A 23,215-nucleotide genomic window follows, 5' to 3' on the forward strand; every position below is an offset into this window, starting at 1 on the left:
AAGAGTGCTGGGTACACAGTAACTGTTCAATACTTTTTAAACATCATTTTGATAATGATGACTTCAAAGATTAACTTTGTACCAATGACTCCCAAATTTCTATATCTATACCTGTCCTCTAGTTTTTTGTTTGTTTTTTAATTTTAAAGATAGTGTCAATTGTTTTTGAAAAATAAAATGAAATTTGGTCTTAACTTTATATAAAACCATGCTATACCCACCCATCAGACATTTTATTTGACACCTATTGTATTCTATATACTATTTTTCTATTATTCTATATACTATTTTTTGTCAGGAATATAAAGGCTTTTTCTTTATTCTCTATTGGTGAGAAAAACAAGTAAACAAATGGCAACACTACAGTGTGATAAATATTTGGACTGAAGAAGGCAGAGGCTATAAAGGTATTGAAGAGATTCATCTAAATCAGACTTTTGCTAAAATATTGTGTTATCTACTGATGTGTAACAAATTACCCCCAAACATGGCAGCTTAAAACAACAAACATATATTATTGCCTAGCTTCTATGGGTCAGGAATCTGGGCATGGCTCAGCTGGAAACTTAGGGCTCAATGTCCCTCACAGGCAGGGGCTTCAGTCACCTCAAGTCTCAACCAAAGGAGGATCTGCTTCCAAGCTCATCACGTGGTTGTTGACAATATTCATTTCCTCGTGGGATTTTGGACTGAGGGTCTGTTTCTTACTGGTTGTTGGCTGGAGGCCTTCCTCCCTTCCCTGCCATGTAGGCTTCTCTACTGGTCAGCTAAAAACATGGTAGCTGGTTTCCCTCAGACTGCTTTGTGAGGGCAAACATGAAAGGTCGAGCAGGGCCGATGTCAGTTTTTTTGCAACTGGATCTTAGAAGTGATATTCCATTATATTTGCCATGCCCTATTTGTTAGAAGCAAATCATAGGTTCAGCCCACAGCGGGAAGGAATTACACAAGGCCCCGAATTCTACCAGGAGGTGGGGATTATTGGGGACCATCTTAGAGTGTGCCTACCTCAAATATGATGAATTATATTTGTCTTTTTTTTGTTGTTGTTATTATTTATTTCCTTCTCTACTCTCTCTACTCTATCACTCTGTATAGATGCACTCACTGCAAAATACATGCCCATCAGAAATGTAAGCACAATCAAAGATTGACATTTTTATAATCACAATAAAAATTAGTTAAAAATGAAAGTAATCTATTGTGAAAGGTTTTAGATACCTTTTAAATTTTATGTCTAGAGATTAAAAAATTTTGTTTTAGACATAATCCGAGGTTGATGAGACTCCTTGAATCATTACCTAAGTTACAAGTCCTAAGACAGACTGATTTGCCCTGTAGTTTGCCTTTCTCCTTGTGTTCTGGAGCCATTCAGGTTAATTCCATGTGCTTGCAGTCAGCGAGACTCTAGAGGTTGTCTTGACTGAAATGTGGAAGAAGAAGTGCTGTAGGAAGAGTTCTGAGAATCTGCTAGAGCAGTGGTCTCCACACTTTCTTGATCACATATTTCATGAGTAAAAGCTATGTGAGCACATGCCCATATAAGTATAATGTTTAATTTATAAATTACATACATATCAATCTGTATTAATATATTATGCACATTATAAAATATATGCAGGATATGAATAGAAAACAGTGAGATGAAATAAAATATTTTAAAAATAAAATTTAACAGTTAGTAATGGTACACCAAATCTTTTGTCCTTAAATTGTAGATGTTTGTATTGGTGTCTAGCCAGCTGGTTTACAAATGCCTTGCAAATTAAACTGACATACTACCATTTGATAATGTTGAAAAGTATAAGACACTTAGGGCTAGAATCATTGTTTATAAAATTATGTATATCCATATTTCAAATAGTCTTTTTGAATATTTTTATTTTTATATTTTTTGACTACATCCTGGCAGAACTCAATAGGTCACCATTAATTTCATTTCTTATTGTGGCTGAAAATGAACTCCTGCAAGGAGTAGGAGAAATATTGTTCTGCCATTTCTTTCCTTTTTAAAAAAAAATTTATTCTTGCATCAATCCACAGTTCTTTTCAGAAATCTTTTAAACCTTTGGTGCACTAGTGAGTTGTTAATTTAGTTAAAACTCAACGATATAATCTATGAATTTGCTTACCCACCCAAAGAAAACAGCTCTATGTTGTGATATCCAGAAAACAACATGAGAGCAAAGATGCCCTCAACAGAGTGGAGTCCAGACTGAAATATCAGCTGAGTGAGGGTACCCGTTTATTAAATATTAGTAAAGTGTGACGTCTTTTTTATTTTTCAAGATAGAAACACATGTAACTAAGAGTCCTGATATTTTTTTTCTTCATCCAGAGCTATGTACACTTCAGTTTGTAGACTCTGGTATTAAAGCCCTTTGGGGTTCCTTTGAGTCCCCAGTAAGCCTGGGCCAGGATGGGTTATATAGATGGATCACAGGAGAGCAAACAGGCCCCCCACCACTGCTACAACTAAAGAGCTCCCGTTTCTTTATATTTTACATATTAAGTTTTTAAATAAATTTTCATTGGAACAAGGATTCCATAGCTAATGCATGTTTGAAACTCTCTTCTGGAGAAGCCTAGAAGCCCCACAGTTCCAACAAATGTTTGAAACTGAACCCTGAACAGTAAGTTACAAAGACAGCCTTTTACTAAAGAGCTAAATATACCAGTTTTTAATTATGCTGGTTTTATTTTTCTTACATGCAAAATCATAGCCTTAGCTTTAAAAGAGAAAATAACCAAACATGCTATAAAAGTTTTGAACATAACTAAATGCTAAATAAAAGCATTGGTTAAAAATGAATTAATTTTTTTCTTAATTGACACATTTAGTAAACAGTTTTGAATATTTTAGAAATAGATCATATTAAAGCAAAGTTTAAAAAAGGATATGGTTCTTGTAATATTTCAGTGAGTTTAATCTTGCTTTTTTTAGGGCCTTTGGAAATACTAGTTAGCTCATGCATTTTAAGATAATATAAAATCAGTGGACTCTGACTTCCAATATTGAAGAGCACACGGTTAAACTCTGGGCCAGCGCTAGCATAATGGGACTACGAAGGGAAGAAAAAAATCAAATCAGTTATTACCTTTGTGGTTTTTAAAGAACTGTAAATAAAATATAAGTGCATTATAACTATAAATAAAATTACCATCTAGTATATTAGAGTAAATACAAGTAAATTCTGCAAAGCATTTTTTTTAAGTAAAGAAATTTACTGACGTATGAATCTATGAGTATGGGCAGTAAAGCTCTTCTAGCCTTTTGCTTTCTCAGCATGCTTAAATATAGGTCAATGGAGATTATTCTGTCTGAAAACTAGAAAGAAAAAAGAATGAAGAAAAAGACCAGAATCCTAGAAAAAGTGGCAGGAAAAAAAATATGTAGAAATAATGAAACTTTCCACATTTTATGAAAAATACATCTAAGAACCTTAACTTCAAGTAGGATAAATTCACAGCTAGACATATAGTCAAAGTATTGAAAGACAAAGATAAAAAAAAAAAATCTCAAAAATAGCGAGAGAAAAACAACATATAAGGGAACCTTAGATTAACAGCTGACTTCTCATTAGAACAAACAGGGCCAGAGGCAGTTGGATAACATAATCAAAGTGCTGAGGGAAAACAAAACAAAACTAAACAAAACAAAACAAAGCAAACAAAACAAAATGTTGACCATGAATTCTATGTCAGGGAAACAACACAATAAATATAATCACTCCAAGATTCTATTATTGACTTCTTGTAGGGTAACAAGGTCAGTATAGCAACTACTCATATGTTGAAGTATTTTCTCAATTTTTTGTAATGCCTAGATGAGAGATTTATTATTGATTCCATTTCCTGTGGGGAAATAAGATTTTATTCTTATTAGCTTTTACCAATACATAAAATTCTCTTTTGTTAACTTTGCTTATGGTCACTTTTTCATTGTGTTTGTTCATAGCTGCTCCAAAATTATTTTTAAAAATGAGACTATAATAATCAAAAGCAATTCTTTGATGGTGAAAAGTTAATGTCAATATCAGACGTATTTTCTATGATGTAAATCATTTCCTTCATCTTAATCTCCCAATTTACATCAGGATACATCTAGCCTGATCTTTAAATTCCATGCAAAACCAGGCCAAGCTCTATTTAGATTAAAAGGAAATTTTTGCCTATCTCATAAGATTGTTTTATGACCCTTTCCTGGCTTCTGCCTTGGGTATTGTAAAATAGAAACTTTATCTTACTGAAGTACTAGAAATAGACATTTCTGTTATTGTTTACCTGCAGTTACTAGTTTTTAACTTACGAAAACTGTAGTTCATAGCTACTTCCTCTATGAGGAACCCTGATTTTTTTAAGGATAATTCAACCAGGCAAGAGCAGATCTACGATTAAATGCAAATCTGATGTTTTGTGGCACCTTAGTTATTTTCTTAGATACGTCAAAGCAGAAGGTCCCATGTTGCCCAAAGAACTTTTGCTAGAGACATTCAAAATAGCCAAAACAATTAACAGAAGCCCCACTGCTTCCATTCACCTAACAAAAGATATAACATAAAATTGTCAGAGAACTTTGATTCCATAAACAGGACTTATAGTCAAAAATCAATTTAGTACTAAATTTGAAGAACCAGGCAATCCTATAAACTTTGGAAGGGTCACAAAGAATGACCCAGAAAGTCTAAGGGATGGTTTTAGTGCTCAATTTTTCTGTTAATTTATTAAAGGATAATTGCTAACAATGACTATAAAGCTAAACTTAGATTTTTTGAGGTTTTAATGTGTGTCCTGCCAATGCCCTCATGAATATTCAGCATTTGGTGCTTAAAAAATTCTTCTTTATGTTGAACTGAAATCTGTCTCCCTATAACTTTCACTTACTGGTAAAAGTAAAATATTTTTTGGTTTCTATTGGTAAAGAACACTACTGAGCCACACAGAAAGTCTAATCCTGCTTTCTTGCAGTAGTGCTCTACATATTTGAAAGCAGTTAATAAGGCCTCCAGGGTTTTTTCTTTTCTAGTAGCAATGTCTTTAAATATTTTGGCCATTGCTCAAACAATATGGTTTCGGAGTCCTTCATCATCCTGGTTATATTCTGTTAAGAACGCTTCTGTTTGTCTACACCCTTTTACAATGCAACTCTCCAAAATGAATATCACACGCAATTATTGTTGAATTAGCAGAGAGTAAAGCCCACATGTCTATTTAAATAGTGCAAGAATACATTAGATTTTGGGGTCAACAACATTCTACTGTTGACACATACAGAACTTACTGTTAAAACCAATTCCCAAATCTTTCCAGATGCCCTTAAGCCAAGGCTTTATTATATTATACTTATCCAGTTGTAATTTTGGATCTTTATACTTTTTCTATAATGAAAGTTTATCTTCTGCGATTAGGCTTATTACTCTAGCCTGTTGTGAACTTTTGCTCATCCAATGTATTCATAATTCTTCCAAGCTTTATGACTTCTACATATCTAATAAAAATGGCAACCATATTTTTATCCAAGTTGTTGATAAAGTAGTCTGCATGGGACAGGACAAATAATACAACACTATGGTATACTATCGAAGATGTATTTGCATTCTATCTTTTAATAGTGTCATCTGAAAAAGGTTGTTCTTTCAGTTACAAATCCACCTAACCATATTTCTTCAACTTGTAAGCAAGGCATAAAAGACCATTTTTAGTGCTTGTTGAAGATCAGATACACAATTTTATTACGTTTCCCTGATTTCTAAACCTACCCATCCACCCCCGCCCCCAAATGGTGTCATCGATCCCAAATTGAGTCCTAGAGATCACCATTTTCTAACCTAAATACTTACAAATCATCCTTGGCAGCACTGTGAAGGTTGGAAGAGATTTTATATACCTAAATTATCAGAGGGCAGGAAACATGTGAATACTTACTTTGAAAAAGTGGTTTTTACATAGGCATAACTTAAAATTTAAAATAATAGTGAGCCTTGTCTAGATAATTCAGACAAAATTTTAGCAATAAAGACAGCAACAGATTTAAAACCTAATTGTCTAACAAGTTAATAGATCAAATTCAGAATTTCAAGCCAATAACCTCATCAAATCCTGGCTAAAGCAACATAAAGTGTCAAGTCCATAAAATCTCTATTTTGGAGGCACCTTCAGGAAAGTGGAGAAACATAGTATTTACAACTTAAGAGGAACAGTATCTACATGTAGTCAGTTATTCTAGGAGTATGGCTTAAGAGGTGGGGCCAGGCCAACCATTGCTGAAAACTCCTTTGAAGTTCTCCCAACTTTGACTGATGCTTGTTGAGATCAGAGCCATGTCTGTATGTCAATTCAAGGACTATCAGTGCCAGAGCATGAAAAAAGATAAATGCTGTATTTTTTTCTCATTAGAGATGGGGACTTTTTTACAGAAAAAAATAAAACGTTTTAATATTAACATTAACCTCTCCAATAAATCACTTTTGATCATTAATTTTTTTTCTAAAATATATATCAAGAATGAAATAATCCACACGGCCTATATGAAACTGTTGAACTAATTATACTGCAAGTAAAAGAAGAACATTTTTAAAAATAATGTCTCCAAACCTTTGTTGTTAGTCTTAATAATCTTGGTTCTTCCTTGGGTGTGGATGTTGTATATGCTTTTGGGTTCTTTAAAATTTCCATCATATCGAAATCTATGGCTAAAACAGAAAAAAAAATACTTTCTTAAATTCTGATATTTTTTTCTTCACATAAAGGCATGATACCCCTTCTTTCTCCTAGCAAAGCACCCTAAACATGGAGAAAAGCAAAGACGATTGAGAGGGGTTTAGCATGTTGTTATAGCTTGCCCCAGTAAAAGGAAATGAATATACTATCTCATTTTTACTTAATAGCGCATCAGAGTTTATAAAATTCATTCACATACATTATCTCATGTCAACTTCACAAACCATTCTGTGAGCTAAGTAACATTTCCCATAATTTATGCATGAGAAAACTAAAGTACAGTAAACTCTATGACTTGCTCTAAACTACCACCGTGTTTCCCCGAAAATAATACCTAGCCGGACCATCAGCTGTAATGCATCTTTTGGAGCAAAAATTAATAAAAGACCCAGTCTTTTTTACTGTAATATAAGACAGGGCCTATAATATAATGTAATGTAATGTAATATAATATAATATAATTAATATAATATAATAATATAATATAATATAATATAATATAATATAAAATACCGGGTCTTATTTTACTGTGATATATGACTGGGTCTTATATAATATAATACCGGGTATAATATAATATAATATAATATAATATAATATAATATGTACCAGGTCTTACGTTAATTTTTGCTCCAAAAGACGCATTAGAGCTAATTGTCCCGCTAGGTCTTATTTTCAGGGAAACAGCATTTATTAAGAGTAGATAGAGAGGATATAGGCCTAGGTTTTTTTGCTTCTGAGTCTAGAGCTCTTTCCATTACCCTATTGCATAGTTAAATGCAATAGGAGGCTTTGTATGTTTGAGTTCACCTTTTCCATATATTGACAACACATCCAGATAAGAAAAGACTTGGTAATTTTTCCTCGCCATCAGCATGAATATACATGAAGATACCTAGGGAATCTTGCCACATCTTAAAGGAAAGGAGAACCATATGATTTAATCAGCCATGCCAATCAGCCTAAAAGCTAGTTACTAAGGATATCTTAACATAAAGCAAAGCAAACAAATAATCTGAAGGTTTTACTAGATTCTGGCACTGATTGTCATCCTCAGTTACAAGGTAGACTAATTAGATCTAGCAGTTATGATGTTAATGAAAAGACTCCAAGCAATTGAGGAAAGTCATTTGGATTGATTTTTGACTTAAGACATTAAAATATATTGAATTGTTAGCCTGAAATACTGGGCATACGGGCATTTATCTCTGTCAGAGATTAAAGAATTGGTTAGCAAGGAATCTGTATTTTAAATTTTTGACCAAGGTTAGATTAAGTTGGAGTTAAAAGGGCAAGAAAGGTAGTAAACCATATAATTTCTTGCTCAAAACATATAACCCCTTATGGAGGGGAATCAGGCAATATATACCAAAAATACATATTTTCCCTTTGACACAGCAATTTCTCTTCTGAGAATGTATCCTACACAACCTCCTACATAAGCATGAAAAAACATATGTACAAATTTATTGATTGTGGCATAATTTGTAAAACTTAGAGATTATAAACAACTGATGTATTTAGTAGTCAAGTAATGATTGAATAAACTAAGGCACTTCCATTTGAAGGAATACTATGCAGCTGTAAAACTAAATGAGGAAGATCCCCATACTGATATGAAGAGATCTTAAGTGATAAAAGCAAGTAGAACAGTGTATAGAGTACATTATTTGATTGACTGTATACAATATATTACCTTTAGTATAAAAGAGAGAAAATAAAAGCATCTATTGTATTTGCCTTCATTTGTATAAAGAAATACTGGAAAGATAAATAAGAAATTAATAAAAAAACACTCTCTTGGCAAAGAATAATTAAAAAATAAAACTTGCTCAATTTTGAATCATTCTTTAATACTCATTTAGATGATATTACCTAATTTCTAGTTTCTATGAACAGATATAGTAATAATGAAAAGATCTCTACTTCACGTCCACTGTGCACACAATAAAAACCTTACTTTTCAGATCACTTGATCTTGGAGTTTTGGGGAGGTTACTTCTTTCTATTACTTTTTCTATAAATTATATCTGTGTCTTCAAGGACTAAATCATTGCTCAGACAAGTTACAGATACAAGACAAGTGATTGATTTTTAAGTATTTCTATGGTTTTTGTATGAAGAACTAAGTGACAAGTATTTTAAATAAGGAACTGGTATATTTATGAATTAAGGCTCTGTGGTGCCAAACATTACAAATGTAAAACAAGCTTTTAAATTTGGCTTAATTAAAGGTGTCTTTGAAGAAAACTGAACCCATTTTAAGTTTTTCATGTAGAATAGAAAATATTAAAAAAATCAACCATTAAATGGGTTCTGAAGCACAAATTGGAAAATATTGCTCTGATCAGAGCAAAAATAAATGAAATAGAGATTAATAAAACAACAAAAAAAGACCTAGTTTACTAAACTAGTTTACTGAAAAGATAAACAAAATAGACAAACTTTAAGCCTAAATCACCAAGACAAAAAGGACTCAAAATCAGAAATGAAAGAGATGTTACAAATACCACTGAAATGATTATAAGAGAATATTGTGAACGATTACATGCAAACAAATTGAATAACCTAGAAGAAATGGGTAGATTCCTAGAAACTTACAATATAACAATGACTGAATCAAGAAGAAATAGATAGTTTGAACAGACCAATAAAAAATAAGGAGATTAAAGTGGTAATAAAAAAATCTCCCAACAAAGAAAAGCCCAGGACCAGATGGTATGATGGCTGAATCCTATCAAACATTCAATGATGAATTAACGCCAATCCTTTAAAAACTCTTCCAAAAAAACAGAAGCAAAGGGAACACTTCCAAATTCATTTTGAGGCCAACATCACCCTGATACCAAAGCCAGATAAAGACACTGCAAAAAAAAAAAAACTATAAGCCAATATCTCTGATGAGCAGAGATGAAAATTTCCACAGTTTAATGCTAGCAAATCAAATTCAACAAGACATCAAAAAATTTATACACTATGACCAAGTTAGATTTATCTTGGGATGCAAGGTTAGTTTAACATATGCAAAACAATCAATGTGCTATGCTACATTAACAATGAAAAATAAAAACTACATGGTTATCTCAGTAGATGCAGAAAAAGAATTTGACAAAGTTCAACATTCATTTACGATAAAAACTCTCAATAAAATAGGTATAGAAATTTTTAAAAAAAAAAAAGGTATAGAAGGGAATATCCTTAACACAATAAAGATTATCTATGAAATACCCACAACTAACATCATAATGCGGAAACATTGAAAACTTTTCCTCTAATATTCAGCATAGGCAAGGATGCCCACTGTTGCCACTTCTATTCGATATAGTACTGGAAGTACTAGCAAGAGCAATCAGATAAGATAAAAAATGGCATCAAAATTGGAAAGAAATAAAATTATTTCTGTTTGCAGATGACATAATTTTACATATAAAAACCCTAATTTTATATGCAAAAAACCCCATTCAGTAACTGTTAGAATAAAAGAATTCAGTAAAGTCACAGGACACAAATTCAATATAAAAAATCAGTTGTGTTTTTTCACATCAACAATAATCTATTCAAAGAAGAAATCAAGAAAACAACTCCATTTATGATAGCATCAAAGAGAATAAAATGTTTAAGAATAAATTTAACCATGGAGGTGAAAGATCTATACAGTAAAAACTATGAAACATTGATGATGAAAGAAACGGATGAAGACATAAATAAATGGAAACGTATCTCATGTTCATGAGATATTAAACACTTTTTAAATGTCCATATGAAACACTGATATAAAGATTCAATGTAAACCCTATCAAAATTCAAATGGCATATTTTCCCCACAGAAACAGAAAAAAATTACCATTTAATCCAGCAATCCCTCTTTTGGTTATACACCCGAAGGAAATAAAATCATTATTTCAAAGAGATATCTGCACTCCCATGTTCATTGTAGCATGATTCACATAGACCAAGATACGAAAACACCTAAGTGTCTGTCAATGAATGAATTGATATAGAAATATTTATATAAAACTAAAATAATGTCATTAACCAATGTCACCACTATAAATTTAATAATACTCATGAGGATGTAAAATACAGCATAGGTAATATAGTCAATAATATTATAATCACTATGTATGGTGTCTGATGGATTCTAGACTTATCGGGGTGATCACTTTGTAAATTATTTCAATGTTTAATCACTATGTTGTACACCTGAAACTAATATAATGTTGTATGACAACTGTAGTTGAAAAATAAATTAAAAAATAGTTTAGGTTTTAGATCCAAGACTAAAAAAAATAAGATAATATACCTTTTGAAGTATTAATATTTTTCTTAAATCTTTCTATTTTCTTGCTGTATTTTACATATCCTCTATAGTTACTTTGACAGGATTTTTTATTTATTGGCATATTCATTTATTGAGACAATGTTTTATATGTTATTCTCTAAATATTATTCTGTTTTTCAAAGCACGGCTCCTGTTTTTCTTTGAAAAACATCACAGCTATATACTCATGGTAAAAGTTCCACCAATAACAGAATTTTGAGACCTTGATCGTCCTTTAAAAATTGCTCTAAAAGTATATATGCCCTCTCTGGAGGTGCCTCTTAAGACAGTTCCACTCAGAGGTTAGATCTTCTCCTCTCCTATTCACCAGGAGAGTGGATCTAAGTCCCACTTGACCAATAGTTTGAAGCACAAACATATGAACTTAACCTGCATTCCTGAAGCAGAGTAGTATATTAAGTAAGGACGTAGACCTTGAAGTAAGATGGACACAGATTTAAATGCCAGCTCCGTTATTTTGTAGACTAAATGACCTTGGGCTAATTAATTTCTTTAAGCTTCAGTTTCCTCAAATATAATTTGGAGACGGTAATAATTACCTTATAGACGTTAACTGGATAAAAATGAGATTGTATAAGCAAGTCACAGTAACTGGCACATTATAAAGGTTATGTGTTAGTCTATATTGTTATTAATATTTCTTAAGGGGTATAAATTCGAACTCACTATTACTCCATATTTATAAAATCTTTGTTGAGAAAAAATATTGAGGAACATTGAGTTTTATCTATTTCTTTAGAAAATCTGAGACATATTCTTGAATTAAGGTAGACCAGTAAAGAGATATGTATTAGAGCTGAATTTTCCTGGCCACCTGTAGGTTTATTTGAACTATATTATGCTTTGTTTTAATTCCCTTGGTCAATATAGTGCAATGTTATAGACGCAACTCTGGCTGTATTTACTATGTCAATATAGTTCATTACCTTACACAGAGCTTTCCTGTGGTGATCAGTTGGGGAAAGTGTGATAATCAATTGGGCTGTTCAGAAATATTCACCTTTTCATCCTTCCAAGGCACATGATAGGACTGAAAACATCTACCTTCTTTGAAGATAAATATAGGAATGTGCCTTGCTCTGGGCAATGATATAATAAAAATTGAGTTGAAATGATGTGTGGTTTTTTTCTGATTTGAAGATTTAAGAGCCAATGTTCAGTTCATCGAGTTCTCTTCCCCCTGCTGCAGTGATGATGGTGAACGAGATGGACTAATCTTCGGTGTGGATGTCTGAGTTACTACACTAATAGAGACCTGAGCCTAAATGCAATGGATACGCAGTGTGAATGAAAAATACACCTTTGTCACCTTAAGACACTAAGATTTTGCTGACATTGTTACTATAGCATAATTTAGCCTATCCTGATTGACATAGGGATTCACAGGAAAAAATACTACTTAGTTTTAATGTGAAGAATGGACGTACTTCATGTGCACAAATGGTTTGTTTTTATTTTATGGATACTGTTCAATTATGTAAATGACATTGTCATTGCCTTCCCTAGGCAGATAGGACACTTAGAGCCAGCCATATTTGTGAACTGCATCTAGCAAAAGTAAAAGATTTCTCAAACAGGATTTTACATCCTAATTAATTTCTGACTTTTCTTTTCCTATCTCACTTCCATCTACCCCTTTTTTTCTTATCTGCTTATTTAACATGCTATTTTATGCTGTTGTATTGAACACATTTATGTACAGCCACCAAACTCCTTACAGGAAAAAGATGGGTACATGCCTAATTAAATACATGCATAACTATATTGCCTATTGTTTTAAAAAAGTAGTTTAAACATGTGATATGCAGTATGAACTGACCTGTGTGTTTTTACCTCATATTTTGTTTATCCCTTTCTTGAAATGGCCTAATGGCTAAAATACCACTATTAACCTGGTATCTCCACTACAAAGCACTGCCGTTCACAAGAGCATAGGATTTGGATTCAGAAATCTAAATTCTACTTTTGATTTTGCCACAAATTATGTATGTAATATCCATCAGTCCACTTTACACTTGAGTCTCAATTTCCTCATTTGTAAAACTGAGGTTTTAAAAAATTTTTTAAAATTTATGTTCAAATTATGTCCCTTACTTTAAATTATATGAATTAATGCATGAGGGAATAGATTAATCTATCTTGATTAAGTGGGATAAAACCATAAGTATGACTTCTTGAGCTTAAATCTGCTATTTTTCATTTATTCATTCATTCATGCATTCCTTCAAGAAATATTTCTTGTAGACTATGTGAAAAACACTACAAGGTTCAAGAGAAGTAAAAGATACAGTTCCTGGTTTCAGCAGTGAATAATCAAAAAGGTTGATAAAATATATACAGGTAATACTTGTGAATAATTCAACACTTATTATACAAAGTTAATAGGAGATAAAGAGGCAAATAGATTGTATCAGAAATAAAACTTTTGGAATGAGACAGACTGTTTGTGGGATGAGGTTGTCAGAGAAGGATCACTTACAAACTGATCAGATTTGTGGGAATTCAGACATGGAAAAAGAATTAGGCCAGTGGAGTGTACAAAGGGGTGGAATTGGGCAACAAGGCATTTGGGCAGTAGCTTAAAAAGACCACCCTGGTTGTAGCAAAAGGTTACCTTAGGAAATGTCCTAACAATATGAAGAAGAAAAGGAGCAAAGGAAGTTAAGATGGAGTGGTTATTCTAGTGTAAGCAGATTTTTACTATGGGTTTGTCAAGAAATAATGGACTGAACGCAAATCTTTGAGGATGACTGAAATAATTGGTGGGTAATTATAAGTCCATTTAAGTACTATAGTTGCTTAACAAATGATGTGAGTGATGTGGTTTTTACCCTTTAAGTCATAAAGTTGTGAATGAGCCTAATTATTTCAAATTATCATAAACAAAACAGGAATGGACCAACCCTACCAGTATGAAAATGATGGAGAAGAGAAAAGCCAAGGAATGTATAGTTACCTGTTATTGTAGAGGACTAAAATGGAGTATTGTTAATTAAAAAATTCAAAACTTTGACATGATGAAATCAAAATCATAAAGAATTCACATTTTGGTGAGGTCAGCATTGTATGATGTATATGAAATACATATGTTTCTTTCAAAATGTGGGTAGAGGGGTCAAATGTAGTGGGAGAAAACTTGCCAGAGCTCATTGTGCTTTCCTCTTAGTGTAAATGTTAGATGGAGGGTGCTGTGGTTTACCCATATCATTTCCTTTTTGTTTGGAGCCATTGTGCTGTAATGGGAAAAATGCTAGCAGAAATTTTAGTGACGCAGTGTCAGGTCCCCATGCTTTTACCAAAATCTTTCCATCAGCGTATTTACTGTAAGTTAGATTTCTGTATGGAACAAAGAAACTAGCATTTTATAATACTATTCAAAAAAATAAATTGTAGGTTCTTAAACCTCTTCCATGGGTGGATTCTCAATATTCACAACTAACAATACGCCTTAAAAGAAGTCCATACTCCAAGATCAAATCTGCAATATTTTGTTCTGCTTTTAATTAAAGCAAGCTTTTCTAAGTGAAAGAGAAATTAATAGTTAAAATGAATGATTAGAATAAGAATTGGCTCTTATAAGGCTGGTAATCCCAGATTCTTTGATCTGGCCACCACCAAGTTCCTACCCAAACTTAATCCAAACTTAAGCAAATCAATCATACCAAGAGAAGAAATACTGTCAGAAGCTTCATTTGCAAGACCATGAGACACTAATACAATCTATGGAAAGTTTAAAGTAGTTAGTATCTTGGGAATACCTGTCATTCTTAATGACACTTCCTCAGGGAGAAGGACTACTACTATTACAACACGATCAAAGAACCAATTTTATTTTTAAAATAATTGGCACTACTGTATTAGTGAAAAGTGTATGGGAAATAACAGAATGGTATACACATCAGTGTTCTTCAAACATCAAAGGGCATAAAAAACACCTGGGAATCTTCTTAAAGTGCAATTTTTGATTTTGTTATTAGGTTTGGGGCCTAATAGCATCTCAGGTGTTGGTGATGCTACTGGTCCATGGAGCTGCCTTTTGAGCAACAAGAGGATAGACAACACAGATCTCCAACAGTTCCTGTCTAATGATGTGACTTTGAATCTGTGCCCTCAGCTGTAAAATGGTACCACAAACACCAATCTCATAGGATCACTGGAGTAGTAAGTGAAATTATGTTTGTGAAATGCTAGGTGAAATTGACCTTAGATAGGAGCACAGAAGGGAAAGCAGGAGACATGGTAGATAAGGCTGGTAATTTGGTAGATGTAGTTTGAGAGTTTGTGGAAGTTCTCATTGCTTTAATTTTCTCATTGAGGCAGGAAGCAAAATCACTATCTGACACCGAGGATAGGGGAAGTGATGCTGGAGATTGGAAGAGAAAAAAGGTGAAAATAGTTGTCTTCATAAGTGGGAGAAATAAAGGACTGGAGAACACAGTATGATTATCTGACAGTTAAGGCCCCTTTCACGAATGTAGTTATGAATTAAAAATGAAACTAGTCTTGATAGTTGCTAGAAGGGAGAGGGTGGGGGTGAGGAAGAAGGGGAAGGCATTAGCATAAATTGGTAACTAGAATATTGCCACGGGGATATGAAAGACAGTTTGGGGAATATAATCAATTATGTAAAGATTTTGTAGGGTGTCAGATGGGCACATGTCTTATTAGAGAGACCACTGCATTGACTATGTAGATGCCTGACCACTGCACTGTACACCTAAAGCTGAAGTTGAATAATACTGTATGTCAACTATAATTTAATATACATAGTCATGGGATATGGAGTATAGCATAGGGAATAGAGTCAATGGAATTGTTAATAGATATATACAATGTCAGAGGGGCAACAGATTGGGGGAGAGGAGTTATCACTCTGTGAGGGGTGAAATGTCTAACTATTGCATTGGTTTTTACACCTGAAACTAATAAAAAATGAATTAAAGGATAAGATTATAGCAAAAAAAAGAAAAGAAACTAGTCAGCATGGTTGTATATTTTCCCTATGTATATTTAGCTGCACACTTTCAGATGTGGAAAAGGTGAATAATTATCTTTTGTTTTATTCTTAGTTTCAGGTGTACAAAACAATACAGTGATTATACATTTACACCCCTCACAAAGTGATAACCCCGCCCCAAGTCTAGTACCCCTCTGGCATCATACACAGCTAATTACAATACTATTGACTATATTCCTTATGCTGTGCTTTACATCCTATGACTATATATATGAGTGCGTGTGTGTATAGAGGGTACCAAAAAGATGTATACACATTTTAAGAAAAGAAAAAACTGTATTAAAATTGTAATACTAAATATATACTGATAACAGAAGATGAATTAATACAAGTCACATTTGACTTCTGCAGTTATAAGAGCTGCTCAAAGTGGTTACCGTCAGCGTAATTTTAATAGTTTTTTCCTTTCTTAAAATTTGTATACATTTTTTTGGCACCGTGTGTGTGTGTGTGTGTATGTGTGTATTTCATTATCGGTGACATTCGATATTATTCTATATCAGCTTCAGGTGTACACAGCAGTGGTCAGGCATCTACACAATCTATGAAGTGATCCCCAATATGTCCAGGACCCATCCGGAACCCTACATAATCTTTAAAACATTATTGATTATAAGGTTTCATTTCTTTTTATGGAAGAGTAATGTTCCAGTGTATATATGTATCACAATTTCTTTACCCAATCGTCTGTAGATGGGCACTTTGGTTGTTTCCATATCTTGGCTATTGTGAACAGTACTGCAGTAAATATAAGGGAGCATATATCTTTTCAAATTAGTGTTTTTGATTTCATTGGATAAATACCCAGGAGTGGAGTTACTGAGTCATAAGGTATATTTATTTTTAATTTTTTGAGGAACGTCCATACTGTTTTCCATAGTGGCTGCACCAATTTGCAATCCCACCAACAGAGCACAAGGGTTCCCTTTTCTCTACATTCTCACCAACACTTTTTATTATTTGTCTTGTTGATGGTAGCCATTCTAACAGGTGGTATCGCACTGTGGTTTCTATTTGCATTTATCTGATGATTAGTGATGTTGAGCATCTTTTCATATGTCTGTTGGCCATCTGTATTGTCCTCTTTGGAGAAATGTCTATTCAGGTCCTCTGCCCATTTTTTAACTGGATTGTTTTCTTGTGTGTTGAGTTGTACAGTTTTTTTTTTAATGAAATTTGGATATCACCCCCTTATCTGATGTATCATTGGCAAATATCTCCTCCCACTCAGCAGGATGTCTTTTTGGTTTTTTGATGATTTCCTTTGCTGTGAAAAAATGTTTTAGTTTGATGCAGTCCCATTTGTTTACTTTTTCTCTTGTTACCCTTGCCAGAGGAAACATACCAGTAAAAATAATACTAAGGGTAATGTCTGAAAGTTTAATTCCTATATTTTCTTCATTCTTCATTCATATATAAGAGTTCATTCTTATATATGGGGTAAGAAGATGGTCTAGTTTCATTTTTTTTGCATGTAACTGTCCAGTTTTTCTAACACCATTTATTAAATAGACGGTCTTTACTGTATTGTATGTTCTTGTCACCTTTGTCATAGATTAATTGGCCATATAGGCATGGGTTTATTTCTTGGTTCCCTGTTCTTTGCCATTGATCTACATGTCTGTTTTTATGCCAGTACCATGCTGTTTTGATTACTATTGCCTTGTAGTATGATATGATGTCAGGTATTGTAATACCTCCAATTTTGTTCTTCTTTCCCTAAATTGCTGTGGCTAGTCAGGGTCTTTTGTGGTTCCATGTAAATTTTAGGATTATTCTAGTTCTGTGAAAAATGCCATTCGTATTTTGATAGGGATTGCATTGAATGTATAGATTGCTTTGGGTAGTATGGGCATTTTAATAATGTTAATCTTTCGATACACGAACACGGTATATGCTTCCATTTATTTGTAACTTCTTCAATTTCTTTCTTCAATGCCTTATATTTTTCCAAGTACAAGTCTTTTACTTCCTTGGTTAAATTTATTCCTAGGTATTTTTTGATGTAATTATAAATGGGATTGCTTTTTAAATTTCTCTTTCTGATAATTTGTTATTGGTATATAAAAATACAACCAATTTCTGAATATTTATTTTGTATTCTGCTACTTTACTAAATTTATATATCAGTTCTAACAGTTTTTTGGTGGAATCTTTAGGATTCTCTCTATATAGTATTATGTCATCTGCAAATTACAACAGTTTTATTTCTTCCTTTCCAAGTTGGATGCCTTTTATTTCTTTTTCTTATCAAATTGCTGTGGCTAGAACTTCCAATACTGTGTTCAGTAAAAGTATTGAAAGTGGACATCGTTGTCTTCTTCCTGATCTTAAGGAAAAAGCTTTTTGCTTTTCCTCTGATATTAGCTGGGGGTTTGTCATATATGGCCTTTATTATGTTGAGGTATGTTCCGTCTATTCTCACTTTGCTGAGAGTTTTTATCATAAATGGAGGCTGGATTTTGTCAAACTCTTTTTCTGTATCTATTGATATGATCAGATGATTTTCATCATTTTGTTTATGTGGGGTATGTTAATTGATTGGCCGATATCAAACCAACTTTGCATTCCAGGAATAAATTCCACTTGGTTATGGTGGATGATCTTTTTAATGTATGCTGAACTCAGTTTGCTAATAGTTTGTTGAGGACTTTTGCATCTATGTTCATCAGGGATGTTGGCATGTAATTTTTTTTTTTTAATGTCTTTGTCTGGCTTTGGAATTAGGGTACTGATGCCCTCATCTTGAATTTTTTGGAATAGCTTGAGGATAAGTGTTAATTCTTCTTTGAACGTTTGGTAAAATTCACCTGTGAAGCTATCTGGTGCAGAACTTTTGTTTGTTGGAGTTTTTTGATTACTGATCTGATATCATTAGTAGTAATTGGTCTGTTCAGATTTTTTGTTTCTTCTTGATTCAGTCTTGGAAGTTTGTATGCTTCTGTGAATTTATCCATTTCTTCCAGATGTCCAATTTTTGGTGTACAGTTGCTGATAGTATTTTCTTATTATTTTTTCTTTTTGTATTTCTGTGGTGTCAGTTGTCATTTCTTTTTCATTCCTAATTTTATTTATGTGCATCCTTTCTTTTTCTTGATGAGTCTGGTTAAAGGTCTGTAAATATTGTCTATCTTTTCACAAAACTAGCTCTTAGTTTCATTGATCTTTTGAATTTTTTTTTAGGACTCTACTTCATTTATTTCCACTCTGATCTTTATTATTTTCTTCCTTGTACATATTTTGTGCTTTGTTTGCTGTTCTTCTTCAGTTCCCTTAGATGTAAAGTTAGACCATTTATTTGGACATTTTCTTGTTTCTTTAGGTAGGCCTGCATTGCTATAAATTTCCCTCTTAAGACTACTTTACTGTGTCCCAATTATTTTTGGGTCATTATGTTTTCTATTTCATTTGCCTCAAGGTATCTTTTGATTTCCTTCTTGATCTCATTGTTATCCCTTTCATTGTTTAGTAGTATGTTATTTAGCCTCTATGTGTTTGTGTGTTTTCCAGTTTTTTTTTCTTGTAATTGATTTCTAGTTTCATACCACTGTAGTCAGAGAAGACACCTGATATGATTTCAGTCTTCTTTAATTTATTGAGAATAGTTTTGTGGTCTAACATGTGGTCTATCCTGGAAAATATTCCACGTGCACTTTAACAGAAGGTATATTCTGCTGCTATGGGTTGAAATGCTCTAAGAATATTAATTAAATCCATCTGGTCTAGTGTGTCATTTAAGGTCGCTGTTTTCTTGTTGATTTTCTGAGAGATCTGTTCATTTGTGTCAGTGGTGTGTTAAAGTCCCCACTTCTATGATGATTGTGTTACTGTCAATCTCTGCCTTTATGCAGTCAATGTTTGTTTTATATATTTAGATGCTCCTATGTTGGGTGCATAGATGTTTTCTAGGGTTATTGATCCCTTTATCATTATGTAATGTCCTTCTTTGTTTTTAATTACAGTCTGAGTTATAAAGACTGTTTTGTCTGAAATAAGTATTGCTACTCCAGCTCTTTTCTCATTTCCATTTGCATGAAATATCGTTTTTCATCCTTTTACTTTGAGTCTATGTGTATCTTTCAATCTGAAGTGGGTCTCTTGTAGACAGTATATGCATAGGTCTTGTTTTCTTATTAATTCAGCTACCCTATGTCTTTTGATTGGAACATTTAATCCATTTACATTTAAAGTACTTATTAATACGTACATAGTTATTAACATTTTAAAATTCATATATTTAATCTTCTTTTGTTTGTTTATTTTCCCCCTTCTTAAAGAAGTCCTTTTAACATTTCTTGTAATACCAGTTTGGTGGTAATGAATTCCTTTAGCTTTTTCTTGTCTGGGAAACTCTTTATCTCTCCTTCAATTTTAAATGATAGCCTTGCTGGGTTAAGTAGTCTTGGTTGTAGGCTTTTGTTTTTCATCACTTTAAATATTTCCTGCCACTCTCTTCTGGCCTGCAAAGTTTCTGTTGAGAAATCAGCTGACAATGTTATAGGAGCTCCCTTGTAAGTAATTATTTGTTTTTCTCTTGCTGCTTTAGGATTCTCTTTGTGTTTAAACTGTGCCATTTTAATTATAACATGTCTTGGTGTGGGCCTGTTTGGGTTAATCTTGTTTGGGACTCTCTGTACTTTCTAAGCTTGTATGTCTATTTCCTTCACCAGTTTAAGGAAGTTTTCGTCATTATTTCTTCAATTAGGTTCTTGATTCCTTGCTCCCTCTCTTTTCCTTTTGGTACTCCTATTATGTAAATGTTGTTACATTTGATATTGTTCCATTGGTCACTTAAACTATCTTCATTTTTTAAAAATTCGTTTTTTCTTTTTGTTGTTCTGACTGGATGTCATCTGTTACCTTTTTTTCTAAATCACTGATACAATCCTCTGCTTCATCCAATCTGCTTTGATTCCTTCTAGTGTATTCTTCTTTGCAGTTATTGTATTCTTTATTTCTCCCTAGTTCTTTTCTATGGTTTCTATGTCCTTCTTTATACTTATTATCTCTGTGTTCAAGTTTTCACTAAGTTCCTTAAGCATTATTATAATAGTGTTTTAAACTCTGTCTCTGGCATGCTGGATGCCTCCATTTCATTTAGTTCTTTTTCTGGAGGTTTCTCCTGTTCTTTTATTTGGGGACATGTTTCTTTGTTTCCTCATTCTGGCTGCTTCTCTGTGTTTGCTTCTATGTATTAGGTAGATCTCCTATGTCTCTCACTCTTTTACTCCTATTACATTTCATCTTGTTTGAGTCAGGTTATTGTTGAGAACTCATTAGTTCCTTGTTCTCTTTTTTATTGTGTTAGCTATATCTTTCAGCTTTATTCTGATGGTTAATCTGTTTTATATATAATCTATATCCTTATTAAATAATTAATGTACAGAACCAAACAGTGCAAGGGGCATAGACCCGTGGTATGTCACAAGAGAACTATCTCCAAGTTAATGCTGGAGAGATGTTTAATAGCAAACTTGGGATATTGTCACTAAATTGTTATAAATCCATAATTATCTAGTCCTTAGTTCTATTTATCTATCATGACATATTTTGTAATATCCCTTACCAGCATTCCCCGATGCACCTGCCCTAATAGCCTTATTTAAGAAAAGGACGATCCTTTTTATAGTGCAACCCGAAATAGTAATTACTATCTAGTCTCATTGCACATTGAACTACCTATAAAATAGAAGAGTCTAGAGAAATTCCATTCTGAAAACTATTTTTTTAAATTATATTTAAAAATATTTTTTCTATTATTTTTGTTTGGTTTTTTTTGGGGGGGTTGCAATTTTGTAGAATTTCTTTGCCTATTTAAATTGTCATTTCTCTAACATTCAAAACTTTTTATTGATATCTATTTTGCTCATTTCTTCTTTTACTCTATCCTTACTATCCTTTCATCTGTGTCTTAGTCTCTTCTTCCAAATTTTCCTTTATGTCTGTTGATGACTTTCTTTGTCACATCTTTTTAGTGTAACTCTTCACTAAGATTTTGCTTTTATGCTTGCGCTTTTCAGTTTTAGAAGTACATCATTAAGTTTTAAAATGTGTGGCAAAATATTTAGTTATAATTTTCTCCTACTCCCTGGTATCATTTTTCTGGAGAATGTCCTTCATCTGCCATTTGTTTTTCCTTTTCCTTTCCCCCTCCCTTCTTATTTTATTTTTTTCTTGTTTGGGAAGTCCTTCTATCTGTTTTGTGGTATTAAACTTTGTTTATCTCCCAGTTTTACCATTGAAAGTGGAATATCAATGGAATTTGTGCTATTTGTTTTCCTTGTTGCTTTTGGATGCTTTCCATGAAGAGAAGGGGGAAATGCTGACTTGATGCTGCTGTTTTCAAACCAGAAGTCATCCATCATGCTCTCCCAACTTTTTATTTTGAAAATTCAAAACTACGGAGACATGAAACTGTCACAATGGGATACACCTATGCCTTTTATTTAGATCCACCAATTTTCAACATTTTGCCACATTTGCTTTCTCTGTATTTGTTTGGTTAAATCATTTTGAAAATAAGTTGTAGACTCTGCTAGCATTAAAAAATGTAGCAAATAAAAAGCATTTAAATATCTATGATTATTACTATTTATGTCTATGCATAGTTTATGTGCCCCAGAAACGGACTCTGTGCCAATGATTCCTGTGCAGGCAGGTTATTGGGAGGAAGAAGGAACAGGGGTTGGAGATGGGAGAATTGGGTAGGGAAAGAAAGGTAGCCAATGAAAGATGCAGTATCAAGCCCACTACCACAGTAGGTGACTGCAGCATAAAATACCCCAGGGAAACTGGAAAAAAAGTACAAAACACATGCATAGAATTATCCCAGCCAAAGATGGGGGTGGAGGGGAAACTACAGCATTTATTAACTCTCTCTCATCAGTCATTGGTTAAGGAATTTCTCTCAGGGGGTATTAATTCTGCCCCTTCATGTGTGGGCAAAGTGATTTCTGGCAGCCCTTCAACCAAGACACAGTTGCTGGCTAATGGAAGGCAGACTGATCTGTAGGGAATACCAACCAGTTTTTAACAGCTAATTTAACACATTTGAAGAGAAGTTAGGAATAAAACAGTTTAGAACAATGAACTTGTGAAATTAATTAGATAAAAAGACATGTAGCAGGCAAAGAGAA

At 33.0% G+C, this 23,215-nt stretch overlaps 1 protein-coding gene across 1 annotated transcript in view; it reads right to left on the reverse strand.

The window, feature by feature from the left end:
- FAM227B (family with sequence similarity 227 member B) overlaps positions 1 to 23,215 on the reverse strand; it is a gene marked incomplete at its 5' end in the record, with an annotated part of 186,650 nt that overhangs the window by 26,330 nt on the left and 137,105 nt on the right. Inside the window, 2 exons of the mRNA XM_081049965.1 lie at positions 2,904 to 3,062; positions 6,595 to 6,692. Coding sequence (XP_080906091.1) covers positions 2,904 to 3,062; positions 6,595 to 6,692 — 257 coding nt within the window. The remainder of the gene's footprint in view (positions 1 to 2,903; positions 3,063 to 6,594; positions 6,693 to 23,215) is intronic.

Source organism: Rhinolophus hipposideros (assembly GCF_964194185.1).
Source record: "Rhinolophus hipposideros genome assembly, chromosome: 5".
NCBI classification, from domain to species: Eukaryota; Metazoa; Chordata; class Mammalia; order Chiroptera; family Rhinolophidae; genus Rhinolophus; species Rhinolophus hipposideros.